The sequence below is a fragment of the Pyrus communis genome, chromosome 15 (assembly GCF_041283825.1).
Source record: "Pyrus communis isolate YQ-2024b chromosome 15, ASM4128382v1, whole genome shotgun sequence".
Taxonomy (NCBI): domain Eukaryota; kingdom Viridiplantae; phylum Streptophyta; class Magnoliopsida; order Rosales; family Rosaceae; genus Pyrus; species Pyrus communis.
In genome coordinates this window covers 10,229,433-10,257,330 of record NC_142579.1, presented here as the reverse complement: position 1 = coordinate 10,257,330, position 27,898 = coordinate 10,229,433, and the positions used below count along the sequence as shown (strand labels likewise).

The 27,898-nt window shown below is 37.5% G+C and overlaps 2 protein-coding genes across 3 annotated transcripts; one reads left to right on the top strand and one right to left on the bottom strand.

Moving 5' to 3' along the window:
• Nucleotides 1-160: 160 nt before the first annotated feature.
• On the top strand, nucleotides 161-9,435 carry LOC137744488 (CELLULOSE SYNTHASE INTERACTIVE 3). 2 transcript variants are annotated; one of them, XM_068484293.2, is made up of 8 exons: nucleotides 161-314; nucleotides 608-842; nucleotides 1,251-1,347; nucleotides 1,595-4,661; nucleotides 4,773-7,317; nucleotides 7,458-7,912; nucleotides 8,494-8,610; nucleotides 8,974-9,435. In XM_068484293.2, exons 4-8 carry the CDS (start codon nucleotides 1,614-1,616, stop codon nucleotides 9,133-9,135), a joined length of 6,327 nt encoding a protein of 2,108 aa, XP_068340394.2. In that variant the 5' UTR covers nucleotides 161-314; nucleotides 608-842; nucleotides 1,251-1,347; nucleotides 1,595-1,613; the 3' UTR covers nucleotides 9,136-9,435. The 2 variants fall into 2 exon arrangements, with proteins under 2 accessions (XP_068340394.2, XP_088541685.1); XM_088685559.1 differs by lacking the exon at nucleotides 608-842 and having other exon boundaries at nucleotides 177-314.
• LOC137744504 (replication factor C subunit 3) lies at nucleotides 9,387-14,265 on the bottom strand. The gene is made up of 9 exons (XM_068484307.2): nucleotides 13,902-14,265; nucleotides 13,264-13,480; nucleotides 11,376-11,464; nucleotides 11,129-11,288; nucleotides 10,836-10,917; nucleotides 10,414-10,543; nucleotides 10,239-10,302; nucleotides 10,089-10,157; nucleotides 9,387-9,778 (listed from the first exon to the last, which is right to left on the bottom strand). The coding sequence occupies exons 1-9, from the start codon at nucleotides 14,086-14,088 to the stop codon at nucleotides 9,679-9,681; spliced, it is 1,098 nt and encodes a 365-aa protein (XP_068340408.1). The 5' UTR covers nucleotides 14,089-14,265; the 3' UTR covers nucleotides 9,387-9,678.
• Between the last annotated feature and the right edge of the window lie 13,633 nt (nucleotides 14,266-27,898).

The window sequence follows — 27,898 nt, the reverse complement described above, 5'->3', positions numbered from 1 at the left end:
TTAAACAAATTTTAAATTTCAGAAAATAAAATAATAATTTTTGAGTTTAATTAAAAAAATTTCAAAGAGCGTAATTAAAAATAATCTATCTACAAATCGAAAAAAATTGGGTAAAAAGACAGACAGGACAAAGAAAAAAAAGAAAAAACCAAAAATGCACAAACATGGAAAGGAAACGAAAAGACTCAACACTCTCTCTCTGTCACTCTGTGCTCCCTCCATTTCCACACTCACTTTCTCTCCGTCGGCTTCTTCTTCCTTCTTCGCGTAGCTCCCGCGTCCAGGTCGTTTGAGGGCACTGAATCTATTTCCAGGTATTTTTGTTTCGGGAATCACAATTTTACGCATTTTTGTTTCGAACAATTTGTGTAAAATTTGATTTGCAAATGGACAATTTTATTGCCCTAGATTCTGTGATGCTGCTGTGATCTGATCTTGGAACTTGTCCTTAATTGTATTTAATGCTTGTGTTTCTGTAAATTTGCTATTAGTTACGTTGTTTGTACTGAATTTTAGTTAATCCAATTAGTAAATTTTGCTAACTGTGATTTGTGGGCATGAAGATCTGATCATTTGGTTCAATTTTGGATTGTTTTTTGGTGTGCAGAGTGTTGGGTTCGATTTGGAGTGGGAAGTGAGTTTGCATTGTGTGGGGTTGCACTGTAGCATTGTACCTTTTTGAACAGTGTTAGTGTGTTTGTAAAGTATATGTGTTTGTGTTGAAGGAAAGCTGGGATCGGATGGTGAGGTGATGATGTGATGCTACTTAAGCAGAGAAACTGGGTTTTAGGATAGTCGGAAGGAGGGGAGTTCTTTGACATTTGCATTATTGGTAGACTGAGGTATTTTTCTTTGATCTCCGTAAGTTGTATTTGATTCGTATTTATCTGGTTTTTGAAAATTTTCTTGTTGGGCAGAGTACCTTTTTTATAATTTGGTTGTGATCTTTAAGGGCCATGATGATTTTCTTTTTCGTGCTTTTCAATAGGGATAAAAATCAAACAGAGGGAATAGAGATGAAAGGAAGGAGAGGAGAGGGAAGAAGAGAGCAAAAATATATATAGAATGAAACTAAAAACCTTATAGTTGTTTTTAGGTTGTGTTAAAAGTCATTAGATGTATTTTTCCGTATTAAAAAAACAAACCATTACCATAGTTTTGATGAAATAGTGTCAAGTATTTGCAGCTTCAGGTCACCCAATTTTAAGGTTGTTTCATTTGATGAACAATTAAAATATTTTAATTTTCAGGTGGGCAAGGAGAAATATGAAGGTGGCATACGGTGCAAATATCAAAGTCTCCCTCCCCTGAACTGCGATCCATATCTTCTTCTACTTCACAGTCTAGGTTAGACATGTTCTATTTGCTTGGTCTCTTTAACTGTGGTGACAAATTGGTCTTTGATAGTTCAGAAAATGAATGAAGCACTGATAAATTTTACTTGAGTGCTCTTGAAGTTTTGTATTTTTTTATTTTTATCCCAGTTTTTATAAATAAGCTGGAGAAACAAAATCGAATCATCTTTAAACTCTTTAGTTGCACAATTGTTGATTATTCCTTTGCAATATATTCAAATGGTTCATGTTTCACCCAGGGTTTTAAAGGAACCAGCAATGGATGATGAAGAAGGTACAATGGCAAGAGTTGCTCAATTTGTCGAGCAACTACATGCCAGCATGTCTACACCGAAAGAAAAAGAACTTATTACAGCACGTTTGCTAGGTATTTCCAAAGCAAGAAAGGATGCAAGAACAATTATTGGTTCGCATTCCCAGGCAATGCCATTGTTCATAAGCATTCTCAGGAACGGCACCCCTGCAGCAAAAGTTAACGTGGCTGCAACTTTGAGTGTCCTGTGTAAAGATGAAGACTTGCGTCTTAAAGTACTTCTAGGCGGATGCATCCCCGCTTTACTCTCACTTTTGAAGTCTGAATCAATTGAGGCTAGGAAGGCAGCAGCAGAAGCTATATACGAAGTTTCCTCTGGTGGGCTTTCAGATGATCATGTAGGCATAAAAATATTTATTACAGAAGGTGTAGTACCAAACTTGTGGAATCAACTCAATCCGAAGAGCAAGCAGGACAAAGTGGTTGAAGGTTTTGTGACAGGGGCTTTGAGAAATCTTTGTGGTGACAAGGATGGTTACTGGAGAGCAACACTTGAGGCTGGTGGAGTAGATATCATTGTGGGTCTTCTGTCTTCTGACAATGCTGCTGCCCAGTCCAATGCTGCCTCCCTTTTGGCCCGTCTTATGTTGGCTTTCAGTGATAGCATCCCCAAAGTAATAGATTCTGGAGCTGTCAAAGCTTTGCTTTGGCTTGTGGGTCAGGAAAATGATGTTTCTGTTCGTGCTAGTGCTGCTGATGCTCTGGAAGCCCTTTCTTCAAAGTCAACTGGGGCTAAAAAAGCTATTGTGAATGCAGATGGTCTTCCAGTTCTAATTGGGGCTATAGTTGCTCCATCTAAAGAGTGCATGCAGGGTGAGTGTGGGCAGGCTCTTCAAGACCATGCCACACGGGCTTTAGCAAATATTTGTGGCGGGATGTCTGCTTTAATTTTGTATCTTGGAGAACTTTCACAATCACCTCGCCTAGCTGCCCCGGTTGCTGATATTATTGGAGCTCTTGCATACGCACTGATGGTCTTTGAGCACAATTCTGGTGCGGATCAGGAATCTGTTAATGTAACAAAGATAGAGGATATTCTTGTAAAGCTGCTAAAGCCTCGGGACAATAAACTTGTTCAAGAGCGTGTCCTTGAGGCCATGGCTAGTCTATACGGCAACAACTATCTCTCCAGTTGGCTCAATCATGCACAAGCAAAGAAGGTGCTCATTGGACTTATAACAATGGCTGCTGTTGACGTGCAAGAGTATCTTATACCCTCTTTGACAAGCTTATGCTGTGATGGTGTTGGCATATGGGAGTCCATTGGCAAAAGAGAAGGAATTCAGTTACTTATTTCACTGTTGGGGTTATCCAGTGAGCAGCATCAAGAATATGCTGTTCAGTTGCTGGCCATCTTAACTGACCAAGTTGATGACAGCAAGTGGGCTATTACTGCTGCCGGTGGGATTCCTCCTCTGGTACAGTTATTAGAGACGGGTTCTCAGAAGGCAAAAGAGGATGCCGCTCATGTGTTGTGGAATTTGTGCTGTCACAGTGAAGATATTCGTGCATGTGTTGAAAGTGCAGGAGCCATCCCAGCATTTTTATGGCTTCTAAAGAGTGGTGGGTCAAGAGGACAAGAAGCATCAGCCGAGGCACTCACAAAGCTTGTCCGGACAGCTGATTCTGCCACCATTAATCAGTTGTTAGCTTTGCTCCTCGGTGACTCTCCAAGCTCAAAGGCCCACACTATCAGGGTATTGGGTCATGCTCTCATAATGGCCTCACACAAGGATCTTGTGCATAAAGGTTCAGCAGCTAATAAAGGGCTGAGGTCTCTTGTCCAGGTTCTCAATTCATCAAATGAAGAAACTCAAGAGTATGCTGCTTCTGTCCTAGCTGATCTATTCAGCACAAGACAAGATATTTGTGATACTCTTGCAACTGATGAGATCGTGCATCCTTGCATGAAGCTATTGACCAGCAACACACAAGGTGTTGCAACACAATCAGCTCGAGCATTGGGTGCTCTGTCCCGTCCTACGAAGACCAAACCAAGAAGCAAGATGTCTTATATTGCAGAAGGTGATGTCAAACCCCTTATCAGACTTGCTAAAACTTCTTCCATTGATGCTGTTGAAATTGCAGTTGCCGCACTTGCCAATCTTCTCTCTGATCCCCAGATTGCTGCAGAAGCCCTGGCAGAAGATGTTGTTTCAGCTTTGATAAGAGTACTGGGTGATGGAACTTCAGAAGGTAAGAAGAATGCATCCCGTGCGCTTCATCAATTGCTGAAGCATTTTCCAATAGGTGATGTGCTCACAGGAAATGCTCAGTGTCGTTTTGCTATGCTTGCTATTGTTGATTCCTTAAATGCATTGGATTTGGATGGGACTGATGCTGCAGATGCTTTAGAAGTAGTTTCCCTTTTGGCTAGAACAAAACAGGGCGTGAACTTCACTTACCCTCCATGGTCTGCCCTTGCTGAAGTTCCATCAAGCTTAGAACCTCTTGTTCGCTGCCTGGCTGAAGGGCCTCCCCCGCTTCAGGATAAGGCAATAGAAATTTTGTCTAGGCTTTGTGGTGAGCAGCCAGTTGTGCTTGGTGATCTATTGATTGAAAGATCAAGATCTCTTGGTTCACTAGCTAACAGGGTAATGAACTCATCTAGTCTAGAAATCAGAGTTGGAGGAGCTGCATTACTTATTTGTGCAGCAAAAGAGCACAAGCAGAAGGCACTCGAAGTACTTGATGTGTCAGGATATTTGGAACCATTAACGTATGCTTTAGTGGACATGGTGAAGCGAAAGTCTAGCTGCTCCTTTCCAGAAATTGAAGTCAGAACTCCTAGAGGTTTTATTGAAAGAACTGCATTCCACGAAGGCGATGAGTTTGATGTCCCTGATCCAGCCATTGTTTTGGGGGGTACTGTTGCCTTGTGGTTGCTATGCATAATTGGTTCCTTTCATGCCAAAAGCAAACTCACCATTATGGAAGCTGGTGGTCTTGAGGTTCTATCTGAAAAGCTTGCAGGTTACACTTCCAATCCACAGGTATAAAGTATTTAGCTTCATAGTTGTAGTTCCATATTTAGATACCTTTTGGTACAGATATTTGAAATATAAATTTTTGTAGCTTACTAGATTGGTCATCTTTATGAACAGGCAGAATATGAGGATACAGAAGGTATATGGATTAGTGCCCTGGTCCTGGCTATTCTGTTCGAAGATGCAAATGTTGTTCTGTCACCTGTAACAATGCGCATCATTCCTTCACTTGCTCTTCTTTTGAAATCGGATGAGATGATTGATAGGTTCTTTGCTGCCCAGTCAATGGCCACTCTTGTTTATAATGGTAGTAAAGGAATAATTCTTGCCCTTGCAAATTCAGGTGCTGTTGCTGGATTGATAACTCTTATTGGTTATGTAGAGTCCGACGTGCCTAACCTTGTTACTTTATCAGAAGAGTTTTCTCTGGTGCGAAATCCTGATCAAGTTGTTTTGGAGTGCCTTTTTGATTTTGAAGACATAAGAGTTGGATCAACAGCACGTAAATCTATACCTCTCTTGGTGGATCTCTTGAGACCAATGCCAGAACGGCCCGGTGCCCCTCCAATTGCTGTTAAACTCTTGACTCGTATCGCCAATGGAAGTGATACAAATAAGTTAATTGTGGGTGAAGCTGGAGCTCTGGATGCTCTGACAAAGTACCTGTCTCTAAGTCCACAAGACTCCACCGAAGCCACAATAACTGAATTATTCAGAATATTATTTAGCAATCCTGATCTCATTCGATATGAAGCATCAGCTAGTTCATTGAATCAACTCATAGCTGTTTTGCGACTGGGTTCAAGAAATGCAAGATATAGTGCTGCCAGAGCTCTTCATGAACTATTTGGTGCTGAGAACATTAGAGATTCTGATTTAGCCAGGCACTCAATTCAGCCATTGGTTGACATGCTTAACGCTGCATCAGAGAGTGAACAAGAGGCTGCCCTCATTGCGTTAATAAAGTTGACTTCAGGAAATTCTTCTAAAGCAGCTTTGTTGACTGATGTGGAGGGAAATCCAATGGAGAGTTTGTACAAAATACTGTCTTCTGCTTCATCCTTGGAATTAAAGAGAACTGCTGCACAACTCTGTTATACTTTGTTTGATAATACTGAAGTCAGAGGAAATCCAATTGCCTCAGAATGCATAGAGCCCCTTATATCACTGATGCATTCTGATGCTACTACAGCTGTAGAAGCTGGAGTTTGTGCTTTTGAAAAATTGTTGGATGATGAACACCGGGTGGAGCTTGCAATGGCCTATAATGTTGTGGATCTCCTTGTTGGATTAGTTTCTGGAACAAGCATGCAGCTCATTGAGGCCAGTGTCTGTTCTCTCGTAAAGTTGGGGAAAGACCGGACCCCATGCAAATTGGATATGGTCAATGCTGGAATCATTGATAAATGTCTTGAACTACTACCTGTTGCACCCAGTTCATTATGCTCTTCCATAGCTGAATTGTTCCGCATTTTAACAAACAGTAATGCAATTGCTAGAAGTTTGGCTGCTGCACAAATTGTAGAACCTCTTTTTATAGTTTTACAACATCCAGATTTCAGTTTATGGGGACAGCACAGTGCATTACAAGCACTAGTAAATATTTTGGAGAAGCCACAGAGCCTTGCAACGTTAAAGCTTACACCTAGCCAAGTGATCGAGCCTCTTATTTCATTTCTGGAATCCCCATCTCAAGCCATTCAGCAGCTTGGCACAGAATTGCTATCTCATCTTCTTGCACAAGAACATTTTCAGCTAGATATTACAACAAAAAATGCAGTTGTTCCACTTGTTCAGCTTGCAGGAATTGGAATATTAAACTTACAGCAGACAGCGGTAAAGGCATTGGAAATAATCTCCACAAGCTGGCCAAAGGCAGTTGCTGATGCTGGTGGTATATTTGAGCTTGGAAAGGTTATTATTCAAGATGACCCTCAGCCACCTCATGCCCTGTGGGAATCAGCTGCTTTAGTTCTCTCAAATGTTCTGCTCTTCAACGCTGAATACTATTTTAAGGTTCCTGTGGTGGTTCTTGTTAAAATGTTGCATTCAACAGTGGACAGCACCATCACGGTGGCCCTCAATGCGTTGCTTGTTCATGAAAGGAGTGATAATTTAAGTGCTGAACAGATGACTGATGGTGGTGCTGTAGAAGCCTTGTTGGACCTTTTACGGTCTCATCAATGCGAAGAAGCATCTGGAAGATTACTTGAAGCTCTATTTAACAATGTCAGGATACGACAAATGAAGGTCTCTAAGTATGCAATAGCACCGCTATCACAGTATCTGTTGGATCCACAAACCAAATCAGAGTCTGGAAAACTTCTTGCTGCTCTTGCTCTTGGAGACCTTTCCCAACATGAAGGGCTTGCGAGAGCCAGAGAGTCCGTTTCTGCGTGTCGTGCATTGGTAAGCTTGCTTGAAGAACAGCCAACAGAAGAGATGAAAATGGTGTCAATTTGTGCATTGCAAAACTTCGTCATGAACAGCCGAACTAATAGGCGAGCTGTCGCAGAAGCAGGGGGCATACTGATTATTCAGGAACTACTACTGTCTCCCAATGCAGAAACTGCTGGGCAGGCAGCATTGCTTATCAAATTTTTGTTTTCTAATCACACACTCCAAGAGTATGTATCAAATGAACTTATCAGATCTTTGACAGGTAATTCACGTTTGCATCATTATTTGGTTTCGAATGCTGATTTTTCCCCTATAAACTAAAAGACTGACATATGATATTCATGAACTTCCCTTTATTTCTTTCTTCTGTTGACTTTCTGGATCCAATGCCGTGTCTTGCAGCTGCATTGGAGAGAGAGTTGTGGTCCTCAGCAACTATTAATGAAGAGGTCTTGAGAGCCTTACATATGATATTCGTCAACTTCCCAAAGCTCCATATTTCTGAAGCAGCAACTCTCTGCATTCCCAATTTGATCGGAGTTCTTAAATCTGGTAGTGACACGGCTCAGGATGTTGTTTTGGACACCCTTTCCCTGTTGAGACATTCTTGGTCAACTATGCCAATAGATATTGCAAAGTCTCAGGCTGTGATTGCTGCTGAAGCCATTCCCATCCTACAAATGCTCATGAAAACCTGTCCTCCAAGTTTCCATGAGAGAGCAGACAGCCTGTTGCATTGCTTACCAGGTTGTTTGACGGTTACAATTAAGCGGGGGAACAACCTTAAACAGGCCATGGGAGGCACAAATGCTTTTTGTCGATTGACAATAGGCAATGGCCCTCCTCGACAAACCAAGGTAATGGTTCCATAGACTAGTTATGTACAACATGAAAAAAAAGAAACTGTCTATTGCATAACTTACAGGTATTAAATCTTTGTTCTTCTTTTCATTCTTTTCCTCCGTTTATGAGGTATGGTTGAAGCTTCTTTAGAGGACCTGACAAATCTTAGGGGCATACGGTACCCTTAATCCCATAAATACTGGATATTGGATAATTACCAGGGACCCCCTGGGGTTGGCTCTCAAGGGATTAGCACTGATTGTGTATGAAAATAAATTTATACTATTGCTACTGCGATGACTTTGCAGCATCTAAAATCTGCAATAGAATTTTGATAACATAGCAATGCCTGCAGGTTCCCTACCGTATATTGGTTTTGTGAAGATTTACCGATTATTATTTTTCTTTGAACCAAAATTTTATTTTATTTGTCTATTTATAAATAGAAAGAGTGAGCATAGTGCATTTGACTACAACTCCACTGTTTCAAATCCTTTGATAAAGAAGTCTCATGTTGTGCATATAATTTGTGATGTTTTATTATCCTCTCTATGCTTACAGCTTTATGTTATACACAATGTTGTTTCGACATTAGGTAGTGAGCCACAGTACCTCTCCTGAGTGGAAAGAAGGCTTTACGTGGGCATTTGATGTGCCTCCAAAGGGACAGAAACTCCATATCATTTGCAAAAGCAAAAATACCTTCGGAAAGGTAATAACTTTTCTTTTTAGATTTGCAAATCGCAAGCAGGATGAGTTAATCATTCGATTTTGTTATTTAATTTTTAATTATCATGAATCATTTGTGCTCGACCGATGAGAAAGAAGTTAAATGCTCTTGTTTCCTGTTAGGCTTTTGATTGTTGACTTATAGTTTTAATAGGGTGGGTTTAAATCTCAGCAAACAATGATGAATGGGCGATAACTCTGGTTTAAATCTTACACATATGATCAGTAAACTTTCCTCCCTTGATAGCAGCCATTGGTGCGCTAATTAGTTACACCCCACCGCTATTTTTGCTTTTCATTTCGTGATAGTGGTTGGTGAGCCTTGTGTTTTTCTTTTGTTTCTCAGACAACTCTGGGAAGAGTGACGATCCAAATTGACAAAGTCGTTAGTGAAGGAGTATACAGTGGATTGTTCAGTCTAAATCATGACAGCAACAAAGATGGGTCTTCCCGTACACTAGAGATCGAGATTATCTGGTCAAACAGAATGGCTGACGAAGAAACATGAACGAGTACTGAAGTCTGGTGCGGCGCAGTCTCCTCATAAAGCCGGGAATGCCGGATTGATAATCCAAATGGGGGAAAGGAGGCTGGCTTGCTTGTAATTAGTTTTTGCGTTTTGAAGGTCCAATTTTGTAGTTTGAAATATTTAAGCTGCTTCAGGTAATTGTAAATTAAATTTGATAGAGTGGAAACGCGTTCCCACGTTTTAAGGGAATCTAAAAGTTGAATAGAAGTTTGTACAGGTCAGCCTGTAGGTGCTAGCAACTCGAAGATTTTAATAAGATTGGAGTTTGAATTTCTCGTACGCATACGGTTTGAGAATTAGTTCGACATTAGACTCGTGCTCGTGCTCGACATGTTTGACGCTTACTCATGTCCAGATTCGCAACCATAAACACAACAGCAGACGTGTTATAGCTCTCAATGGTTTCCCAGGATTCTACTGAAGTTTCAAAACTAGACACAAGGTTATATAACATCCTGACATCCTCCTGACGTTTGCATTAACGGAGTAATGGACCAAAACCCGCATATTAGACGAGCACAATTACTTCGCAGCAGCGACAAGTGCAGATCGAGCTTTTGTGAAAGTGGCTATCAGTGATCCGAGTTGCAACTTATCGTTGCACCCAAAGGTCAACCTGTACCTGCAAACGTTTAAATACTGATTAGTGTAATTTCTGCTTATAGCCAGTTCCAGTTTTCAAGTTTTAACAGTCAATTTGCAAATTGAACAAAATAACAATCTTCGGTATCATATATTGGCAAATAATTTCCGCAATAAGCATTATTTCCTTCTCCACTTTTCTGAACAAAACCAATGTACGCTATTGTTTATTATGTTGTGACCAAGTACGGCCAGTACCATGTTGCAATGAACTTGGCCGCCTAATTTGTAGAGTCCATAATGAAGAAAACAATAAGCAAATGAAAACAGTGCAAGACCAAAATACTTACTCTATGTCAGCTAAATCGTTAATCAACTGAACGCGAACATCTGCTGGCATCTGAATCTTAAAAACGAACCTGTTCAAAGAAAGCAGTGTAGGTGAGAGATGAAGCAAACAAAATGACACGAGAAAACGTAGAAAAATGTGTAACACTTACATGGTCACTTCTCTTACAATATCTATCAAAGCCAATCCTTTTCTTGCTTTCATATCAGATATTGCTGCAATACATGAAGTGTGCAAAGTAAATACTAAATAACTCTTCCCAGTGACACTGTTCCTGCCTTGAGAATAGAATTATAAGTACATAAATAAATAAGACGGTTGAATACTTTTGAAACTCTCAGCAAATGATTCGTTCAAAAGCCAGTAAGACATTTGCTCAATATCTTTGGGCAATGGATTTCCTGTGCAAAGATATACTGCTTCTTCAGTTATCTGCTGTGAAGCCATATGAGTTGACTGCGTACATTGAAATAGGAATGACGTCAAGATCTATTCGTGAATTTAAAAAAAAAAAAAAAAAAAAAATTCAAATCCATGGGACAAGTAATTTGAGTTTCTGCTAAAATATATTTTACTTCTAGAGTCCTAATATTGGAGACTATTTACAATGCTCATCTGAAGGCATCAAGTAAAAAAGGGTTATTTCTCTATCCCACCATTTTATGAATCAATACATTGACACACAGATTTTGAACAGCAAAAGAGAAAGTGAAAAAGACAAATGTAACATCTGAGTAGAGATTATAACCTGCAAAATGTTCAAAGCCTTTCTCATGTCACCATTGCTAAGCCGTACAACTGCCACTAAACCAGTCGCAGGCACATCAAGCCTAGTCCAATCAATAAATGTCAACTTATCAATATATTTCTGACTGAAGCCAGGCATCAAAAGATACGACCATAATGCTTACTAGTGAACCACAGTTCTATAACTTTATTCGCCTTGACTACCCAATGACATGTTTAGAATATTTCATTGTTCTTGAAGCATTTCAAATCAATATACAGGGAAAAAATTGCTGGTAAGAGAACAGTGCTTACCCTTCAGCCTCTATAACATGTTTAAGTCTCTCTGAGACATGAAACTCCTCAAGTGGAGCAAATCGAAAACGAGTACATCTGGATTGTAATGCTGGAATAATCTTGTTGACATGATTGCAGATTAGTGAGAACCTAGTGTTCTTTGTGTATTTCTCAATCACTGCACCAAAACAAAAGTACAGAAGAGATAAGTATCAGTGAAATAACTTCGAACTGACAAAACCTACTGCATTAAAACAATTTATACCTCTTCGCAAAGCAAATTGAGCATCCTTTGTCATAGCATCTGCCTCATCCAGCAAGACCATTTTGACAGATGACTTTGCACTCTCACCCCTAAACAGACATAGTCAGACTATAAGTTTTGATTACAAGGCTAACTGTTATACATGCTAACACACAGAAATTGGAATCAAATAAGATCACGATGCATAGCCATCTTTGGGGGTCTGAAGTCTTATAAGGGAGATACATTCATTAGAGCCGGAAAACAACCAGCAGGCCAAACCCAGATACCACCGAAAATATTTCTATTTATAACTTCTAACTCTTAGAATTTTTTTTTTTTGAAGTCCGGACACGAGGTCTGACTATTAAGTATGAATCGTAGTTCTAATAGTAATCTATTTTATATATTCCGTGCTCCAGATACTAGAATGAATATCTGACGAAGTAAAACCATCTCTATCAAGATGACAAACCCATTCTCTGTACTATCCATAGGATCATTTATACCAAGTCACACACTCATTAAAATGGCCGTGATCTGTCATTATGTGCGACTATCTCCACTATAGAAATAAAAAAAGGAAAGAAGGAACAAATTCGTTAATAAATACTAGAAACAAAGGGTAGGCTTTCTACATATGTATCGTTCAAAACAATGATTTTTATCAGCTGTAACAAAGAAATAAACTTCATAAAAGTCGAAATATGAAGAAATAGGTATGCCTAGATACTTTATTCTATGGATAAAGGATCTAATTGATAGAAGAAGTGCCGTAAAGATCAATTTGCGAGGTTTTGGTCTGATACAATAAGAAATGCTTGCTTATGTCATGATCCCCTAAGGTATTGTGCAGCTGTGTAGCATCAGATCCCAATGATAGTAAGTCTTTTCCTTCTTACGAAGGAAGGTCTTTTTCAAATATTCTATATCAATTTATATATGAAACCGAGATAGTTACCTTTCAGAAAATTAGAATGATAGTGAAACATAGAAAAGCATAACATGAGTTATTTGGCATATTTTGATTCCTATACATCCACTCATGTGGTACTTCATTATATGATATATATAAGAATTATACGATATATATAAGATCCATCTGTATAGATATCATCATCTACATCCAGAAAGTCGTATGCTTTGACAGAAGCTTGTACAATTTGGGAAGGGGTTTTGATTGATCAAAAAGAAGAATCTACTTCAACCGATATGCCCTTAGGCACGGCCATACATAACATAGAAATCACACTTGGAAAGGGTGGACAATTAGCTAGAGCAGCAAGTGCTGCAGCGAAACTGATTCCAAAATACAATTAGCTAGAGCAGCAGGTGCTGTAGCGAAACCACATTAAAATTACCTTCTGGGGAGGTCCGTTTGATATCCAAAAACTGCTCAGCAACAGTCGGACAAGTGGGGAATGTTGGGGTGAACCATAAAAGTTTGGGTAAAGCCGGATCTAAATGTTGGCTAGGGAATTAGGCCAAAAATTAGGATACATTCTGGGAAAATAAAACTTTCATCGAAGAGAAGCAAGTGAAAGGCTTTCATAAAAAATCTCGTAGAATCGAGAATGAAGTTTTCATTTTGTACATGCCAGATCATGAATTAGTAACTACATCCAATCTCGAAAAAATCCCAATTCTTTCGAACTTTCTCTTTTTGGAATGGAATTTTTACGGAATCCCCATGAATAGGATCAAACCTTATTCCATGGTATTTACATGAGATTCCTCTTTCTTATTCTTAAACAAGTCCCTGAGAGGGCTTAGTTGATCCACGATTTATGTTTTGTCTTTCGTTTGTTTCGAGAAATATATCGATCAATTCCGATTCTTTCTTTTCTATTGATTCTTTTCCGATCAAGATAGACATTAACAAAATGATGATCACAAATTGAAGTCTTACCCAAACGAGAAACTCTGCGTGCTAGCAAAATCTTGAATTTGTTGTCGCACAACATCGATCCCCCTGTCATCGGATGCATTCAACTCCAAAATCATATTGTGGTACTGTGCTCCATACAGCTTGCGTGCCACAGCAAGTATCGTTGAAGTTTTGCCAGTTCCAGGAGGACCATACAATAGGAGGTGTGGCAATCGGTTCTCACTAGTGAGCCTATCAACTATTCACCCCAACAAAAAAACATGAGTGAATGTATAACTTTAACAATTAAAAATGAATGATAACTACATATAGCACTAAGATTATCGAAAATGACAGACTCCCATAATTGCTGCAGCTCATGCCGAAAACCGAAACATTAGGAAAATCAAGCCGAAACCCTAGGCTCTCTTTACATTCATGGCAAGCAGGGGAAAATTAAAAGGGAAAGCGAGCTGCTTTTCTCTAATTTCTCCATCTCTGAAATATATTCATGCATACGAATGTATACACACAAATCAACATCTTTTATTCCCAGATTTTCTCGCCAACCAAACACTACAGTAACTAATTATCTCTCTACCGAAAAAGTAAAATCAACATAAACCCTAAAAAGTTCCAACATTTGACACCAACAATCATGGGAAGGAGGAATTGCTTACTGGTGTCGACAATGTCGCGGTGAGCAGCGACGTCCGCGAGGGAATGAGGGCGGTACTTCTCGACCCACGGCGTGGCTTTGCCGTGGGAAGGGGCAGCGACGGCGACGTTTTTGCCTTTGTTGTTGCTGGTTTTTAGAGATGAATTGTCATCTTCGTCGATGTCCATGAGAGTGATTGGCTCCGCCATGGTTGAGTGTGGAGTCCACTGGTTAGCTGCTCTCCTCTCGCAGTCACTGTGAAGAGAATCGAGGGTTTCAGTGACCTCAGCAATGGCGCCAACTTGAATTTTTTTTCATATGGTGGGCGGGATTTACCCTTTCTAGTTTCTACACTGTTTATATATTTGTTTATTATTTATAAAAATTGATATAAAGGTGGACGACCCAGAGAAGTAGGCATTGACCGTCAATAGATGTTGCATTTGTGTTACGCCCCTCCTGTAGCATGTGATACCCTCGCTATCGTTAGCCTTGATAGGAACCATATATTTTCCTATATAAATGCCTATTTGTAGCATAGAGAAGAAGACATAATTCGTTTGTAATTTTCATTTGATAATAAGAGAGATTACTACTGATGTCCCGATGACGTAGACACATTTACCGAATTTCCTAAATATTGTGTTTTCTTCACTTTATATTCCACTGCACACATATCATCAATGTCACAACACGTTATCAGCACGAGAAGTTCTCGCGTAGGTGGAAAGCACAACGCCTTAAATCCAGTGAAACATTACTTACCTCTCATCTCTGTCGGCTGGAATCTCACATATGAGAAAGTTCTTGTACTTTATCTTCATACTTCTATGCGACTAATTTTCTTAAAGCAAATATACATCTGATTATATAACTATTATTATTGGCAATGAAAAGAAAATTATTGATTCAAAGTTAGGTGGCATGGGTCTACACAAAAGTCAGCAACTTAAGACTTGAACAAAAATCTCTTCGGATCTCATTTATTCAAAATTCAAAAGGTGGAAATCACGGTGCCATGAATTCAAGGAAAAAGAAAAGAAAATTTTGACGTACTAAATGTTGACAAAAGAGGAAGAAAGGGAAGTACAATAAGTTAATATTTAAATTTTCCTTATCATTATTAATCTTGTTATTAATGTGATTGGTGCAGAATAATTGCTCATCATACAATAATATATATGTGAATCTTTAAGTTTTGATATTTATGTGAATGATGCTGAATTAAAACTCTTGTCACAAACATTACTTTTTTAAAGCAATTTATTTATAGTGGTTGAAATTACCACCCTCTGCTTTAATTTACTAATTGTACTACATTTTGTTATGATGAGTATATATAGGACATGAAGTTCCTTGATTCTCATCATATAAAAAGATCAGACCCGAAGTTCCTTGATCAAAACCAAAACCTGAAATTTTTGAATCAACTGAGAGAGTAGCAATTCCTTAACTAAATTAAAATGACGGCCATAAGCGCCTCAGTCCACAGACTATTAAATGAGGGCCAGAAGTTCCTTGATTCATGTAAATGAGGAACAGATTAAGTATGGACATGAATTCCAAAAAATATGAACCTAAAGGTTTTAATGATGATGATATTGAGAATAAATTTTGAGTACATATGTATAATGTTTTGACCTGAAGTCCAAAATACATATAATGTTAAGAACTTAAAGTTCTAACATTTTGTGTAGACGTATGTTTATATGGTATGAATTAATTATTGCAAGTTTCATCATACTTGAAATTCTTCCTTTTGCGAATAAGAAAATGGTGAACTTAGCAAAACTCGATATGTTACCATTGACATCTTCTACAAGAGACTTTTATGAATTCATAATACCAAAGAATTCATGTGGAAGCATATGATATTATAAAACATCTTTACTTAAAAACTCATTGAATCATATTCATAGAACCAGAAGTTTCCACTGTTTCTTCATTGATTCATATTATTGGAACAAGAAGTTTCCATAGCTTCCTATATCTAACAAATTGAATCAGAAGTTTCAGACATGTAAAAAAGCCAGAAGAGAGGGAACTTTTCTATACATATGTGTGCATACACATGAATTAAAACTACAACAACAACAAAAAGGGTGGGGGGGGGGGGTGAGGAAGGGAGGGGAGCTTTCACAAAGGTTGCTCTTATGAAGCCTCGTTGGCAGAATCATAGAAGAACGAGGCACTAGAGATTGATTATGTGAAGCCTCAGTATTTGGAGGAACTCTATAAGGAAGAGGCATCAGAGATTGATCATTTGAAGCCTTAGTACTTGGTAGAACTCTAGACGGTGGAGGTGAATAGAGCCATAAATATTTGATGATCACTTTGAATCTGACTTTTGGATTATTGCAGTTGATTGAGCTTTCTTTTCATGTTCGTCGAGTAATTATTTGCAAGTATTTGCAACTCTCTATTCTCATGCTTGAGCCTTCTAATTTCTTATCTAAGGCTTGCTACCTTAGCCATTAGTGATTCAACTTGGCGAGTTTGAGCAAGTAGACGTTGGTATATGTTGGATACAGAACTAAGACATTGAATACTGAAAGCCAAAGAGTCTTGAACAGCCAACTCATCAAACCTTTTTGAAAGTATTCTTTTATTTTTGGGAGTGAGAAGGTTCTTAACTACTACTGTGGCGATTATATCATCCTTCATCAAAGAGTTTTCAATCGTAAGAAGGCCATGAAAAGATAAAAAGGATGGGTGCCATATATTATCCTAAAGAGGCACATCTGCATCTTTCACAACATTCAAGTCAAATCGAAACAATGGTCAGTCGAGAAAGCCATTTTCAGAAAGAAAAAAAAAAAAAAAAATTGAAAGAAAAGGAAATCAGATAAATTGAAATCTCAGAAGTGCAACAGAGGCAATTTCCACAAATGGCAACCTTTTGGGTGTGCTTTTTTGATACAATTGATGCCTCTATATAAGAAGAGGCAACACAACTACTTGTTCAAAAATCGAAGAGACACCACTCTTTGAATTTCAAAAGTCGAATTTTCCTGAATGAAGTTCACTGGCATTTCTTGGACGTAATCTTAGCTTTTCAGATATCAAGGAAACTATATTAAAATATCTATAACAAAGTTGAAACGTTTTTTATTGTTCCAACTACACCATTGTTCCCGACAAGCGGAAATGGGCCCAACAACATCATTACCTGCTATTGGGAAGTCCCTTTATATGTTAACCTCCGTCCTCTATGGCAAAGCAGAGCTCCAAAAATGTCTAACTCTTCTTCCTTGCCGAGAATGCATCTTTAACCAAGCCTCTCAAAATACTCAGCTTTCCTTTACTATGAGAATACCTTTTCAACCCAGTCCCTGAAAATGCTCAATTCGTTTCCTCAGCAAGAAAATATTTTTGATCGGGAAGTTTTACATCAACATTAAATCCTTCTACTGTTTTTCTTAAAGAGAAAAATGACCTCATATCATCAGGGTTGAGAGCAAAAGTATCTCATATCATATTTTTCTCTGTTTTTTACTTTGCCATTGTCTTTGCGTGCAAGACAAAGAGAAAGAAAGCAATCAGTTGGAACCTAAAATCAAACTTCAAGTATGGAACTGATTGCTTGGAACCTTTGCTTGATTTCTTACCTTCCATTGTTTTCAAGTAGTTATCTTTAACTGTTGTTGGAGCTGGGTTTCAAGTCACCAATATCGCAGAACAATTGGTATGCTACTGGCTCTTTACATTGAAGCTGCCAAGCATGGATAAATCACCGAGAAGTGATGTTTTGAATGATCATTCAAAGGCAAAGGTTGTGCACCACTTCAATTATGCAGGAGGCTGAAGGATAAAGGATCAATGATGAAGCCATATAAGTTCAAAGGGATAAAATGAGTGGTTGACTAAACAAATGGAAGACCAAAGTTTAATGATGAGAATCCTACTCATAGCCCAAAAAAACTCTACCTGAATCTATGACGACCAAAAGACAAGATCGACTTCAACTATTATTCTATCTTAGCAGTTTATATCATTCCGATGATGTAAAGGTAATACAATCTTCACGATTACTAATAAACTATCAAATGCATCAACAAGTCACAAAGATGCCTCATGGATTGAAGTCTCAATAATGCTACCCATGGACTTGGCAATACTAAAACTGTTGCATCCTAGAAGCATGACAATCTCTGCTTGGATTCGAGTCCTAAAAGGTTAATCCATGGACATGGCAATTTTAATGTATGTCATGCCTGAAACATGGTAGACGTATAGGTTCCAATGATTTGACTCCCTAGAAGTGGAGATTAAAAATCCAAGCTCAATAATGCTTTAGGAGAGGTTATAATCCAAATTCTCCAAACAATTAATCTGTTAAGAGATGATTGTCCTATAAGAGACAATGTAAAGCCTCTGAAGAGGCAAGAATATCCAAAGTAATGAAATGCTCATAAAATATGCATGCGAATGTACATGAGAATTGTGGATCACGAATGGATGATAACCAATATTAATTTTGGTTTTATAGTAGCTACTAAATTCATCAATGAATCATGTTGATATTGAGCCACGTTCTTTTGTTTGTTGATGAAAAAGAAAAATCATTGACAAAAATGACTAAAATGGAGAAAGGCAATTCCATTACAATTTAGTAAGAACGTGGAAAAATGGACTTATAGTACAAATCGCCAAATGATGTTGAACTTAGAAGGTTACATATGGGCATTTGTAATACAGCGAAATGCAAGGTTTCTAGTTGAAACCTGAGATTGTAATATACTCCTGGAAACGTGATTTCACATTCTAAAACTTGTTTATTTAAATAGAGAATTATATATTACACGAAGCTTTGTGAAACGCGGGAATCTCCATAAGTAAATCCCTCAAGCGTACATAGAAGCAAATTGCTCTATATAAATTTGAAAGGAGACTATGTCAGGAAGTGTAGAAAATTTATGAAGGATTCAAATTGTTTCAAGAAAGTCCTAGAAGGGTAAAACATAAATTATGTACTCAATACCAATGGATGACATAAATTGCTTTAATGAGTACTATCATTATGACCTTGTTACGACATACTAAATCTCTTGCAAGAGTTGATATTAGATTGAGACTCCTGAAGAGTAGGGATGGGCAACGGTTATGACGGGTAGGTAACGGCAGTTATTTACCCATAATTGTTTATATTCATACTCGCATAACTGTTTACCCGTTGGGTAATTGCATAAACGGTTAAACCCATACCCATAACCGTTTATAAATGGTTAACCATACCCATAACCGTGTACCCATTTAACCATAACCGTTTACCCATTTAACGATAACCATTTACCCGTTTACTTGTTTTTGAACTTGTTTATCATTTTTTTTTTTTACCTATTTACCTCTTTTTTCACCCGTCTACATGCTTTTTTTTAACAACTTGAAAATTACAAAAGAAAAATTTGTCATAATTTTCATTTTATGACAATTACACGCCGTTATATGTACATTTTAGCATGCATTTCCCTATTTTAATCATTTAAGTCCTTATACAATTCCAATAATTGAAATGATAGTTTACGAACGATATTTTTCTGCTACATCCATGCAAGTCTTTAATTATAGTAGTGAAGAAGGAGATATGTCCCCGTTTCTAAACATAGTTTTATGCAATAAGTAATTGATCATAATCCCCCAATATACACACACACACACACACACATAGAATCCCTCCCTTACTATAACCAAAAAATTGAAACCCTAATTTGCATCTTTCGTTCCCTGAAGATCGAATTTTAAGTAGAACTGTAGAACCCAGAAACGTACCTAAGCTCATAAATTTATGCAGAACCCTAGCTATTTTGCATCTTCAACAGATGCAAACATAAGAAAAGAAGAAAAACATATAAGACCTAAGCCAGCACAAAAGAAACGCACCTGAAGTCATAATTATCTTTTTCCCTAAGAGAAAGATTGAAGGTTGGGCGGCCGTTAATCACTTTGGACTTTGGAGGAGCTAATTATAGCAAGAATATTTATATACACAACTTCTCACATGTCAATGTTTGTAAAGGATTAATTAGCGAAAATTGTTAATTTAATAGATGAGCGGTAGATATGAGAGAGAGGGCAGCGAGGAGGGAGAGATGAGCGGGGACGGGACGTTTGAGACTCTGAGTCTGGTGGAGAGATTGAAAATTTAGGGTTTTTAATTTTTTTTTAATTTTACATATATTAAATTAAATGGGTAAATGAATACCCATTATAACCGCGCGTAATACCTATGACCGATGGATACTCGTTATAACCGCAAGTAATACACATAACCGCCCATTTAAATTTCACGGATAAACGATTATACCCATAACCGTTTGTTCACTTAAACGGTTACCCATAATCGTAACCGTGAACCTTAAATGGGCGGGTAACCGCAGTTACCCAAAACCATGGGTATTTTGCCCATCCCTACTGAAGAGTCTAGAAAAGTTATTAAGTGTTGAAAGGAATATTGTCTTGAGCTGCAGATCAAACAATATGCTAACACAAGTTCTTATCCACCGAAAGTTTATGGTATTAAAAAACTATGTGGTCTGAAGATCATGGGTTGGACACTAAAATGATTAATTAATTTTTAAGCACTAAGAAGGGTCATTCATCCTCGTGAAGGAAGAAAGGTCATTCATCCTCATGAAGGAAGTGATGAGTTGATATTTGGTCTAGAAGTACCATATCTTCATGAAGTATGTGCCTTCCTATATTTAGCACAATACACTGAATAAGTTATTACATTTCATGTGGAGCACAATATCAACAAATGGGTATTGCAATGAAATAAAAATTATCTATTGATATCTCTAGGAAATTATATACATGTGCTTGTTCTACTCCAAAGAACTCAGTAATAGCCATGGTCTTATTGGGCAAGCAAAATCTGAATATCTCTCTAGCCTACATTCAAATCGCTCTTAGAAAGGATTTGTATTTACAAATGGAAATAGATTGATCCTGCAACAATCAAGGAAACAAGTATTCATTGTTACATCTTCATATCTCTTAGAAATACATATGTTTAGTTAAGACCTGTGGCCCATCAAAATTTGGGCGCATGTGATGCACCTTAAGGAGCAAGCGCTCAAACTATTGTGCATTAGCTTGATGACAAATTAGTTAATCCAAGCTTATTTTAATCAGAGAGAGATATCATCAGGAGAAGTGTCTAAGAGTATGCTACATTGGCCATATGAGCAAAGTACTTTTGTTTCCTTAGACCACATATTCATATCATGAAGTTCTAATGAAGATAGTCAATTAAAGACTTGTGGTCATCCAAGAGGAAGTGTTATAAAGGTAGATGATTCATTAGGAGAAGTAAACACCGACAACCAATAGATGTTGAATTTGTGTTAACAGTCTCGTGTAGCTTGTGATACTTTCACAATCCTAAGCCTTGACAGGAACTATTTATTTCCCTATATAAAGGCTTATTTGTAGCATAGAGAAGAAGACATAATCCATTGTCTTCCATTGTTTTGTAATTTCTATTTGAAAAGAAGAGAGATTACTACTGCTGCCCGAGGATATAGGCACACTTGCCGAACCTCGTAAATATTGTGTTATTCACTTTATATTCCATTGCACACATATCATCAATTTCACAACAAAAATATAGAATTTGTAATTTCTTTCCTTGAATTGCTTTTGCATGTTTTTCAAACACTGTTTAGGTTTCTTTACGCTGTGTTCGAATCAAATTATTATGGTATGTATATTGTGTAGCTTACATCAAGTTTCAAACTCTTTACTTAAAACATTTCGTGTATTAAAAAATTCATATTTTGAATGGTATCAAAAAGTTAAGTTGCTACTTAGTATTACGGTCTAATGGTATTCCTCTTCACTTGTAAATGAGAGGTCATATATTTGATTCTTGCCACGTTACTAGCCCACTATGAGGCTAAGCCCACCCTTTCCTCCTTAGTGTAAATGAGATCATTTGTTAAAAAAAAAAAAAAAGTTAAGTTATTATTGTAACGGGAAATTGTTGTGGTGGATAGAATTTATTTTCTTTGACCTACCAAACTCGGGTACTAACTCTCAATCGATGAAAATAATTAAAAGATTTTCCATCTCTTTAGTGTAGCATATAATAGTAGTATTATTTATAATAGGGATAATTATACAGAGTTAAATTAAAAGACTATATTTTGCATAGAGACTAAAGTTTTTATTGGGTAATTTTTTATTAACCCAATAAAATGTTATAATATTGACTATATATCTAGGGGAGAAAAAAATACTGAAAATCCCGAACTTAATCGAAAACGTCCCGGACTGAAAATCCCAAACTGTTCAGTATTCGAAACTGAACTGATCCTGAAAAGTTCGATACAAAATTCGGGATCCCATATGCTTTTGTTCAGTAATCCTGAACCGAATTGAAACATATTTTATAATATATTTAATTTTAAATTAGGTTTAGGAATTATGTGGACCATCGGCTTGGTTGAGATTTAATCTCAACCGTCCAATCTAATTTAGGTTTTTAATGTCTCTCTCAGTCTCTCACATTCTGTCATTTAGTGTTCGAGAATCCTCTCTCATCTCTCTCGAGTTCTCTCCACCTTTATCTTTCATCCGCCTCTACTCTCCTCCCTCCACCTTCTCCAAGTGTCAACTCTGGCTACCACACCATACCCTTTCATTTCACCTCACTCCCATTACTACGTTCCACACCCTACTCTCTCAGTTTTGGACTCTTATATCTCTCTCTCAAATTCTCTTTCCATTTCCTGTTTAGTTTTTACATATATAATCTGGGATATTTTCTGCTTCTTTGATTTGGGATTTTGGGGCAGGTTTGAATTGAATTAATCAGGGGTCTCCATTTACGAGAAGGCAAATAGAAATTGAATTGAAATCTCAAACCGTATTGAAATCTTGAAATTTTTTCGAGAATACCGAAATTTCGGTTTGGTTTCAGTTTTCAAAATCACAACTAGAAATGGATTGGTTTGGGATTTGGGTTACCATTTTTGGATTGGGAACCCGACCCAAACTACCTTAGAATATATTAATCAAATTTATTTCAATTATAAATAGATCAATGAGACTTCGAGGTACACTATAGCACCTTAATCTAACAAAATTTACTAATTTATGCCACTACAGTTGACAGCTTGCAAATTATTTTATTTCGAATCAGGTTAATCTCACACTTCAATTACATGTCTCATACGCTTCACACCTCGCACGACTATGTGGATTCAGACACTACAATGTAGAGTCTGTTTCCTAGTTATGTTTTTTACATTTGGATTCAGACGCTGCGTTGCAATGTCCGTTTCTAGTTATCTTCTACATTTGGAACTAGACTTTGCGTTGTAGTCTCCATCTTTGGTTCATCATTTACATTTGAATTTAGACTATGCAATGTAGTGTCCGTTCCTAGTTCTACTTTTACATTTAGATTTAGGCTTTCCAATGTAGTGTCTGTTTCTGGTTTTGCTTTTACATTTGGATGCATACCCTGCAATGCATTGTCTATTTTTGTAGTTCTATTTTCCTATGGGTTGTCTTTAAGTTTCCATGAGATGCAAGCATTGCCTTCCACCAATGCAAACATAATAGAATTTTATGGCTTAATTTTCATGTATTCCAAAATTCTAAATATAAGTACATATAATCCTTGTTACATAAGGAAATAATAAAGGACACAAATATATCCTTCATAAAACATAACTCTAATATTTACACAATATTTACATTCCCTTTCTCCAAAATATTGACTCACTACTCCCCCTCAAGTTGGTGCATAGATATCACACGTGTCTAACTTGATAAGTGAGTCATTAAAGCTCCTACTACACACGACATGAGTAAGAACATCTGCAAGTTGCTTTTCCGATTTCACAAATGGTATTGACACAATCTTATTCTCAAGCTTTTCTTTAATAAAATGTCGATCAACCTTAACATACTTAGTCCTATCATGTTGTACTGGATTCTCTACTATTTCTTTTGCCGACTTATTGTCACAATACATTTTCATCGCCTCTTTTTGCTTGAAACCGAGACCCCATAGTAACTTTCATAACCAAAGGATCTCACACACTCCATGCACCATGCCTCTATATTTGGCTTCTGCGGAAGATCGTGACACCACCTTCTGTTTATTACTTCGCCAAGTAACCAAATTATCTCCAACGAATGTAAAATACCTAGAAGTAGAACACCTCTCAATCACATCACCTGCCCAATCAGCATTAGTAAATCCCTCAATCCTCAAATGTCCATGATGTTCATACAAAACCCCCTTCCCGGGAGCAAACTTTAAACACACCAAAATTCGAATAACTGCAGCCATATGATCCACACTCGGTGAATGCATAAACTGACTCACCACACTCACTGCATAGGCAAAATCCAGACGAGTGTGGGACAAATAAATTAGTCTCCCTACTACTATCTGATATCTGCCTTTGTCAACCGGTTTCTGATTTGGATGAATGCCTAAATAATGCTTCTCTACAATAGGAGTGTCCACAAGTTTACATCCAAGCATACCTGTCTCCTTCAAATAAATCCAAAACATATCTACGTTGAGACAAGAAAATACCTTTAGACGAATGAGCTACTTCTACTCCAAGGAAATATTTTAAATCTCCCAAATTTTTCATCTCAAACTTAATAGCAAGACTCTCTTCCAATTTTACCATCTCTTCTGAATCATCACATGTTATTATCATGTCATCCCCATAAATGATTAAGGCTGTCACTTTACCACTTCTCCATTTTACAAACAACGTGTGGTTGGAGTGATTCTGGTAATATCCATTCCTTCTCATGACTTGAGTAACTCTTCCAAACCATGCACAAGGTGATTGTTTAATCCCATAAAGCGACTTTTGCAACCTACACACTCCGGTTTTCCCTCTGGCATTATATCCCAAAGGAAAATCCATATATACTTCTTCTTCCAAATGCCCATGAAGAAAAGCATTTTTTTACATCAAATTGTTTCAGTGGCAATTTAAATTTGCAGCTAATGAGATAAGAACATGTACCGTATTCATCTTGGCTACTGGAGAAAAAAGTTTTCTGGTAATCAACCATACGTTTAAGTAGGATTGAAAGCACACCACAAAGTAGCACACAAATGTCCTATTAATTTTCCTTATTAACAATAAGATTTGTCAATTGTAGCATATGAAAATAAAGGTCTTTCCTGCAGAAGATTGTTTTATCTAACTACTTAAAATGTCACAAAAACTGGGCTGTTGTCCTTACTGACCAGCCACCGAAAAATAATTATTAGACCAACTTACACTTATCTAAAGTCTACGAAATTTTATAAGCAGATACTAGACACACAGAGCTACACTCACACAAATTTTTGGGATTTTTGGAGTTGATTTGCTATTTAAATTAAATCGAACAAAAACAGATTTTAAGTAGTTCGCAAATTAAGAAAAACGAGTTAGGGGAATTGCTATCCACCACCAAATAATCATGCAAACATGTTATGTTTCATTCAAATTCCTTTCATTTTCGGATGAAGATGCTCAAGTTGGCTCAATGTTAGAACTCAACCTATTACTCTTTTTTATGTAGTATGTTAAGAGAATGGCATTTTCAACTTAACTTAGTCCCTAACATGCAATCTAGAATGGTGTCTTCATAGATTTAACAAGTAGAAATCATTAAGAACGAAAAGAGTTTGAGTCATCACAAGGCATCGTAAGTACTAGCGTTGTCTTACTTATCCTCGCAATTGATTCACATGTTAATCGCAATTAACAAGTACTACTCTAGAACATATGTAGGTCCTCATTCGACAAGGGTAGGCACACACATATTCATAGCATTAGAATCCTAGATATGCTTACTAAGTATGCATCCGTAGAAAACACATAAAGAATTCATCAATGAGACAAGTAGTGAACCAATTTTCATCCATTCATAAAAGTAATTCAAACGAAATGTCATAACAAACTTGCAATCATATTCGGGGCTTCAAAACAGCCCCTAATTACTAAAAATTAGTCACACATAATTCTCAAATTAAACCAAAAGAAAGACATGAGTTTGAGAAGATAAAACCGAAAGAAGAGAATGCCAAGATTTCCTCCTTCATTTCCTTCCTTCCCCAACACAGCAGCCTTGCCTTTTTTCCTTACTTTCCTTCCTTTTTTTCTATCTTTTTTTCCACACTTTTTTTCCACTCTTTGCCGCTGCAACCTGCAGCCCTTTTCTTTTTTTTCTGATGCCACAGTTTTTTCTCCATAACTCACCCCACTAACAGCCATTTAGTGATGACAATAAGTGAGAGGAAATGCTAAAACAATTGTAACTCTTTGGGCAGCCTTTATGCCCATTACTCCCACTTAATTTTCTATTTCGTCTAATATTTGAATAGGTATCAGCTGGCTTGTTCTTGGCTGCATCAATTTTGGCTGCTAGTTTTATTGGATTTATTGCTTTCAATGCTTTCTTGTCAGTTACAAACTACTCAACCTCTTGAGAACCTTTTAGTGTTAAAACGGCCATAACTTCTTCTAGAAAAATGATATTAACAATCCGCAAAATGCTCCAGAAAATAGACATCCGTAGCTTTCCAAACATATAAGGCTCATTCTTAATTCATTCTGAGCTGTCCGAAACTTGCTTCCAAAGTCAACTGACCTGCACAGGAAGTTTTGACGAATTTGTTACTTAAAATTCCACTTGTGCTATTTTTCTTTTCTTTACTTGACAAATCCTACAAAACACAAAAACAAAGTAAATAGCTCAAAAATATAAGGAACTAACTAAGAAAAGACAAGTGAATTTGATGTCAAATTTATATAAATATGAGCTTATCATATAACCTTTTGCTACTAACTTTGCTTTATACCTGTCTATCGATCCGTCAACCTTGTATTTAATTGTAAAGACCTATCTACACTCAACTGATTTTTTTCCTTTTGGTAGTTCCATTACCTCCCATGTATCATTCTTATGTAGTGCCATCATCTCTTCATCCATTGCAGCAGCCCATTTAGGATCCTTCAAAGCCTCCTCAACTCGGGTTGGTACTTGGATTGTTTCCACATTATTCACCCATGCTTGGCGTTTAGGCGCAAGGTTCTTGCATGACATATAATTTGCTATTAGATACTTTACTTTTCCTTCGGCAGAAAACCTACTAGGAGGAACACCACGACTTTGCCTTGGTGGCACTTATACGTACTTACAACATTATTTAGATTAGTTACATGAGCATCTGTAGTACTTACCTCAGGGATATCAGAGAAGACACATTGGATGACATTATCGAGCTAGAGAGAGAGGGTGATGTAGGTTCGACAAGAGGCAATTCTCCCCTGATGTACTCAGTTCGGCACTAGCCAGTTGCTGGACTGTTGTAGTTTCCTTAGCAGGACCTTGCCGATAACCTACACCTGTCTCGGCAGGCAACAATTGAAGGCCTATATCACTCTCGGCAGTTTCTTGCTGAGACACTATTGCCCCATTTTTATCATTTTTGTCAATACATGTTCCCCCTAAACTACATATCACATCTTTTGGTATCTTTAACCACCCAAGATCACCCTGATCACCACTAGTGTTCTCCCCCTGGTGATCTCAAGGTGATGGGATCGAAGAATAAAAATACTCTGATTTAGAAAAAGTAACATCCATGGTCACATACATATGTCTAGTTTGAGGATGGTAGCGTTTATACCTTTCAGTTGGGAGGTAAACCCAACAAAGACACACCGAATGGCACATGGATCCAGTTTGCTATGATGAATCTTGTGAATATGAACACACGCTACACATCCAAACACACAAGGAATAAGGGTATTGATGGATACTACGGGCCATCAATACTTGAAGAGGTGTACGAAATTCCACAACCTGAGATGGCATACGGTTAATCACATACATGGCATCGGTAACGGCTTCAGGCCAAAGCCATTTAGGCACGGGCGCACCAATAAGCAAGGCACGAGCAATTTCCAAGATATGACAATTCTTTCTCTCAGCAAACCCATTTTGTTGCAAAGTATGGGGACAAGTAGTTTCATGGAGAAT

What these genes read in the sequence shown, in the direction of transcription:
- LOC137744504 (XM_068484307.2), bottom strand. Translation starts at nt 14,088, where the DNA reads ATGGCGGAGCCAATCACTCTCATGGACATCGACGAAGATGACAATTCA. An exon ending in CCGCGACATTGTCGACACCA is followed by an intron (nt 13,481 to 13,901) that starts GTAAGCAATTCC and finishes TGGGGTGAATAG; the next exon opens with TTGATAGGCTCACTAGTGAG. An exon ending in ACGCAGAGTTTCTCGTTTGG is followed by an intron (nt 11,465 to 13,263) that starts GTAAGACTTCAA and finishes ATGTCTGTTTAG; the next exon opens with GGGTGAGAGTGCAAAGTCAT.
- LOC137744488 (XM_068484293.2), top strand. Translation starts at nt 1,614, where the DNA reads ATGGATGATGAAGAAGGTACAATGGCAAGAGTTGCTCAATTTGTCGAG. An exon ending in GTTACACTTCCAATCCACAG is followed by an intron (nt 4,662 to 4,772) that starts GTATAAAGTATT and finishes CTTTATGAACAG; the next exon opens with GCAGAATATGAGGATACAGA. An exon ending in ACTTATCAGATCTTTGACAG is followed by an intron (nt 7,318 to 7,457) that starts GTAATTCACGTT and finishes CGTGTCTTGCAG; the next exon opens with CTGCATTGGAGAGAGAGTTG.